This window comes from Solanum lycopersicum, chromosome 7, assembly GCF_036512215.1.
Source record: "Solanum lycopersicum chromosome 7, SLM_r2.1".
Lineage (NCBI taxonomy): Eukaryota > Viridiplantae > Streptophyta > Magnoliopsida > Solanales > Solanaceae > Solanum > Solanum lycopersicum.
In genome coordinates, this window is record NC_090806.1 from 65847742 (window position 1) to 65853000 (window position 5259).

Consider the following 5259-nt stretch of genomic DNA (forward strand, 5'->3'; position numbering starts at 1 on the left):
TTAAAAAATTCAAATATTAGATGTGTGAATTTTACTACTATCTACAACATTTTGATACTCAAATCAATTATGAGTATATATTAACTTGATGTTCATTATAGAAATTTATAAATTTTAATATTCTGAAACTACTTAATTATATATCTTTTATTTTATATAATAATAATAATAATAACATATATAATGTAACTTTATAAGTAAAGTTCGAAGAGGTGTATAGTATACATTAGCTTATCCTCTTGGGAGATAAAAATCGATGTTATTTTCGATCTCTCGACTCAAAGACAAGTAACAAGTATATCAAGCAATTCAAGGGGGGGGGGGGGGGGGGATACTAAAAGTGAAAAAGCCACGACAAATTACTAAAAATAGCATACAAAATTTTTTCTGAAAAAACATCTACAACATAATAATATTATAATTGAAGTATAAGGAATAACAAACAATAATAGAAGTCGAAAAACAAACAGCTAAAAGAGTAAGAATAACATATTCAATGAAAAAATCAAGTGAGATTCGAAAAGAATAGAATATACGATGCACTATACAAATATTATCGCTATTTTATAAAAAGAGAAAAGTTATAATTAATTTCTGACTACTAATAAACAAGGATAAATAAAATAGTTCACAATTACATTATTAATTTTTTATTTTATATTTCTTATATCTTCTTATTTATGATCATATCATCAGCGGAGATTTTATTATATTCATATAGTATAGTATAATTGTAGTAAAGTAATGACAAGACAAAATATCAATAACCAAGTTGGATATATAAATAAATTATAAACAAATATGGACGGAGGCTCAACTATATTAAAGAGAAAGGGCCCCTTAGCAAAAATAAAATAAAATAAATAAATCTAACATATGAACATGTCACCTTATGTCACATTATCATGTTTAATTGCTTGCACGTCCTTAATAAATTATATTTTTGCCAATCTGTCATTATATGACTCTTTCATATATTTTTATAATATAAAGTATTAAAACCAAAAATAACTTCATAAATTCCACTACCTTTCCCCACTTCATACCAACTCTTTCTTAGCAAACTTTTTATTTTCTCTCATTTTTTCTTCTAATTTCTATATGATATAAAACAAAATTTAGTTAATCCTCAAAAAGTTTTTATTTTCTTTCTTTTTTTTTTTCTAAGTTATATAAGTTATTTTTGTGTTTTTTGGTCATGGAAGATAGTTCATACAAAAATCTATTTTTTCATAAACAAGAAGATTCCACCGGAACTCCACCGGATAATGCTGCTGATTCTTGTTTTTCCGGTGATGAAGCGGCGGAAGTTAGCATGCCATCACCTAGAAAAAGGTTTGTTCATTTACTTTATATCTGTCTCGATCAGTTTGTACACGCCTAGAGTAATTTTCAGTAATTGAACTGTGGGGTTTTGATTGTGTTTTTTTAAAAGAAATTTGATTGAAAAAATTCAGTTATACGATTTCACTAAATATGTTATTATTATTGAATTTGATAAAAAAAATATATATATGTATATGATAATTTTTTTAAAAAAATTTTGTAGTAGGAGAGGAGCAAAAAAGAAAGTAATTTCAGTGCCAATAATTGAAGGTGATGGATCAAGAAGTAAAGGGGAAGTTTATCCACCACAAGATTCTTGGTCTTGGAGAAAATATGGACAAAAACCAATTAAAGGATCACCTTATCCCAGGTAATTATAATTATAATTAATCTTCACTTATTGTTAAATTTTTCATAAAAATGAATTTTATAATTAGTGTAATAAAAAAAAATTAATCAGTCTTTTTTTTGGTAATAATAATTGGTTTCTCTTTGTAGTTGCCGCCGGGGATAGTTGGTAAAGGTTTTTATACTTATCCGATAGGTTTAATGACTAAATTATTATAGACCAAAAACATTGCATTAATTAGAGTAGTAATTAATTAATATAATTAATTAATGTAGTAGTTTGAATTTTGTGTTTGCTAGTTACTACTACTTCTCACTCGCTTACTTAAACCTTGTTAATCACGCTCCTTTTATGGTGATTAGTAAGTATTTGTCCGTTTCAATTTATCTGTCGTGATTTTTGAAAACGATAATTAATTTGAATTATTTGTTGTTTTAGAAGTCGAAGATAAAAATTTATCTCATTTTTTATTTTATACTTACTGTTTTCAAAGACTACGAATATTTTAAATTATGGATAATGTAATGACAATTAAAATATTATAAAAGAAAAAAAATATTCATATAATTTGAGACGGAGAACGGAATAGGCCACCCGCTAGGCGTAGAGTTTGTTTTTTTCCCTTGAATTATATTAATTGAATCAATTTTTCTTTTAAAAAGTATTTATGAACATTTATGCTAAGTTTCTATCAATAATTACCATTAGAAAAATATGTCGCAAATTAAATTGTTGCTTCTAGCTTGTAGCTTGTAGGGCTAAACTTACCAAAAGTCAAATTTACTTTTTTTTTTAGAAAAATTAGGTATTTAACCAAATTATTGGGGGGGGGGGGAGGTGTTTTTGAGTAATAGCACAAATTATTTTTTAGAAGTTGAAAAAACTATATTTTGGAGCATTAAATAACACAAATTATTGTTTTTATAGTGATTAAAGTATTTTAAAATTGATTAATCAAATATAAATTCATAATTTAAGAGCTAGCACAACAACTCATTAGAGTTATGGTAAAGTGATAAGTATTTCTTTATTTTTAATCATAAATTTCGAGTTTAAATTGTCGTGATATAAGATCATCTTTATTAGAGAACACTTTAATTCTAATAAGAAACTATCTTTCGGACACAAATTTAAATTTACTCGAACCCCAACAGAAAAACAAACATAAGGATGTTGTATGGTACTTGCTTCTTCTTCTTCTAGAAATGAAGCATTTATGCCATTAAATAAGGTTTTAATTTTGCATATAACATTAATATAGTTGTCTCTTATAGTAGACTCTTTCAACACATTGTTCCTTAATTTAATAACCATTTGCTCTTATTGATTTTCATAGTATGGCCACATTGATAACATTTACACATTTACACCATTAGATAAGATTTTGTGCATAGTGGCCTTTAAGATTCTCATTTTTTTAATAGCCACTTTGAATGAACTTCTACAACCTTGATCTAACCTCGATTTCTACAATGTCCAATTAGTAATATAGCCACTTTCTTCTTCATTAATGTGGATTCCATGATTGATGGTGAATGCACAAACACTCATTGTTTTCAAACTTAGACTTTACTACTTATTTATATTTATTTTTAAATGTAGTTAAAAATATGTCCGAAATTATACTCCCTTCGTCCCATTTATGTGAGATAGTTTAACTCGGCACGGAGTTTAATAAAGAAAAGAAGACTTTTAAAATCTATGGTCCAAAATGAATAATTGAAATTTGTGTGACTGTAAATCATTTCATCAAAGGTAAAATAGATATTTTATTGTTAAATTATCACTTTATGTATAAATATGTCATTCTTTACGAGACCGACTAAAAAATAAAAGTAAGTCACATAAATTGGGACAGAGGGAGTACAATTTTTTCAAGAAATAATTGTAAATATTATGGGTAAGGAAAGATGAAATAGGCAAAGAGATTACGAAATAAAGAACCGTGTAATCATATTAAAAACACCTTTAAACATGACGTGAATTATTGACAGTTTTAAAGACAATCCTTTACTTGTACTAAACATAAAACTCAAATCATACAACATGAATGAGTGAATATACTCCTAAATGCTCGTCTAGTTTAGGAATGTTTTCAGCTCTTCTTTTGACTTTTTATTACATGTCTCGTGCTACTATAAGAGTTTATTACCACACGTTATATCATGCTATGAATCGAGGTATATCTATGTTTAGTTAGTCAACTAGAAAAATGATTTTGTAAGGCGATTAATAATTCAGATACGAAACTAATAATCTATGTTAAATTTATAATTGTCTTCGATTTTTATATCTAAAGAAATTAAACTCTCGTTAAATAAGTCATAATCAATTAACTGAGTTACTACAATTCCGCTAAAATATTATAATATAAAGTTTTGGTGGGCTATGAGTTAGTAGTATTTACTTGTATTTTTTAAAATTTTAACATGTGTTTCATGTGTAGGGGATATTATCGATGCAGTAGCTCCAAAGGCTGTCCCGCCAGAAAACAAGTCGAGCGTAGCCGCCTGGACCCCACCATGCTTCTCATTACCTATTGCTCCGAACACAATCACCAAATCCCGGCCGCCGCCGCCGCCAAACACCACCATCACAACCACCCTACTACCACCACCAGTTCACCCACTACCTCTACCGGCACCGCCGGAGACAATAATGCTACTGCGGCTGTAGCCACGGACTCTACCGTAGTAGACAAATCATCCCCCGAAGAACCAGATCTATTTGCTTATCAACACGATAATGGATTTTCAGAGCTCGCCGGTGAGTTAGGTTGGTTTTCCGATATGGGAACAACAACTACGTTTATGGAGAGTACGTCGTCGTCCATGGCGGGATCCACGTGGAACGACAGTGACGTGGCGTTAATGTTGCCGATTCGAGAAGAGGATCAGTCGTTGTACGGTGATCTCGGTGAATTACCGGAATGTTCAGTTGTTTTCCGGCGGTACAGTGTGGAAACTCCCTGCTGCGGAGGTACAGGATAACAAATCATTTGTCAATTTTTCACTGAAATTGCCATATTTTTATTTTTTAATTATCTTCCTGACTTTTGGTTCCACGTTCTTCGTGACCCTTTTTTTTAATTTTATTTTTATGTAAAGATCTGGTAGATTAAAAAAAAAAAGAAATATACTTTGATTTGATTTTTACTTGAAGCCATTGAGCTGCTTTTGTAATTTTTACAATAAAAATATAGTCTAAATTTGAAGATTATAAATTTAAAATTTTCGTTATTTTAGTCAAAATTATCAAATCATAATAAAAAAAGCTAAGATCACTCTCTAATCTCTATTCACATTTTGGAGGCCTACTTATTGCTTTACAAAGATATTTGGTGCCTGGCGGCTTATTTGGTTCCCTTTTTTTTGACTTATTGGACTATTTTCATTTTTTTCTGTTTGATAAAAACAAATACTTTTTTTTAAAAAAAAAAAAACTATATTCAACATATGACAAACATGTGTAACACATAATTGCGGCTATAATTTCTATCACAACCTTTTATTTATTTCTATCACAATCTTTTATTTTTTGAATGAATGCTATGTGGTTTAAGTAGACGCTTCAATTCTTAATAG

General features: G+C 28.8%; 1 protein-coding gene across 3 annotated transcripts; it reads left to right on the plus strand.

Annotated features, from left to right (window-relative positions):
- The first annotated feature begins 972 nt into the window (after window positions 1-972).
- Window positions 973-4905, plus strand: LOC101267623 (probable WRKY transcription factor 65). 3 transcript variants are annotated; one of them, XM_010325370.4, is made up of 3 exons: window positions 973-1335; window positions 1550-1696; window positions 4122-4905. In XM_010325370.4, exons 1-3 carry the CDS (start codon window positions 1199-1201, stop codon window positions 4663-4665), a joined length of 828 nt encoding a protein of 275 aa, XP_010323672.1. In that variant the 5' UTR covers window positions 973-1198; the 3' UTR covers window positions 4666-4905. The 3 variants fall into 3 exon arrangements, with proteins under 3 accessions (XP_010323672.1, XP_004243269.1, XP_069143215.1); XM_004243221.5 differs by having other exon boundaries at window positions 1016-1335; window positions 1553-1696; XM_069287114.1 differs by having other exon boundaries at window positions 1028-1335; window positions 1597-1696.
- The last annotated feature ends 354 nt before the right edge of the window (window positions 4906-5259 follow it).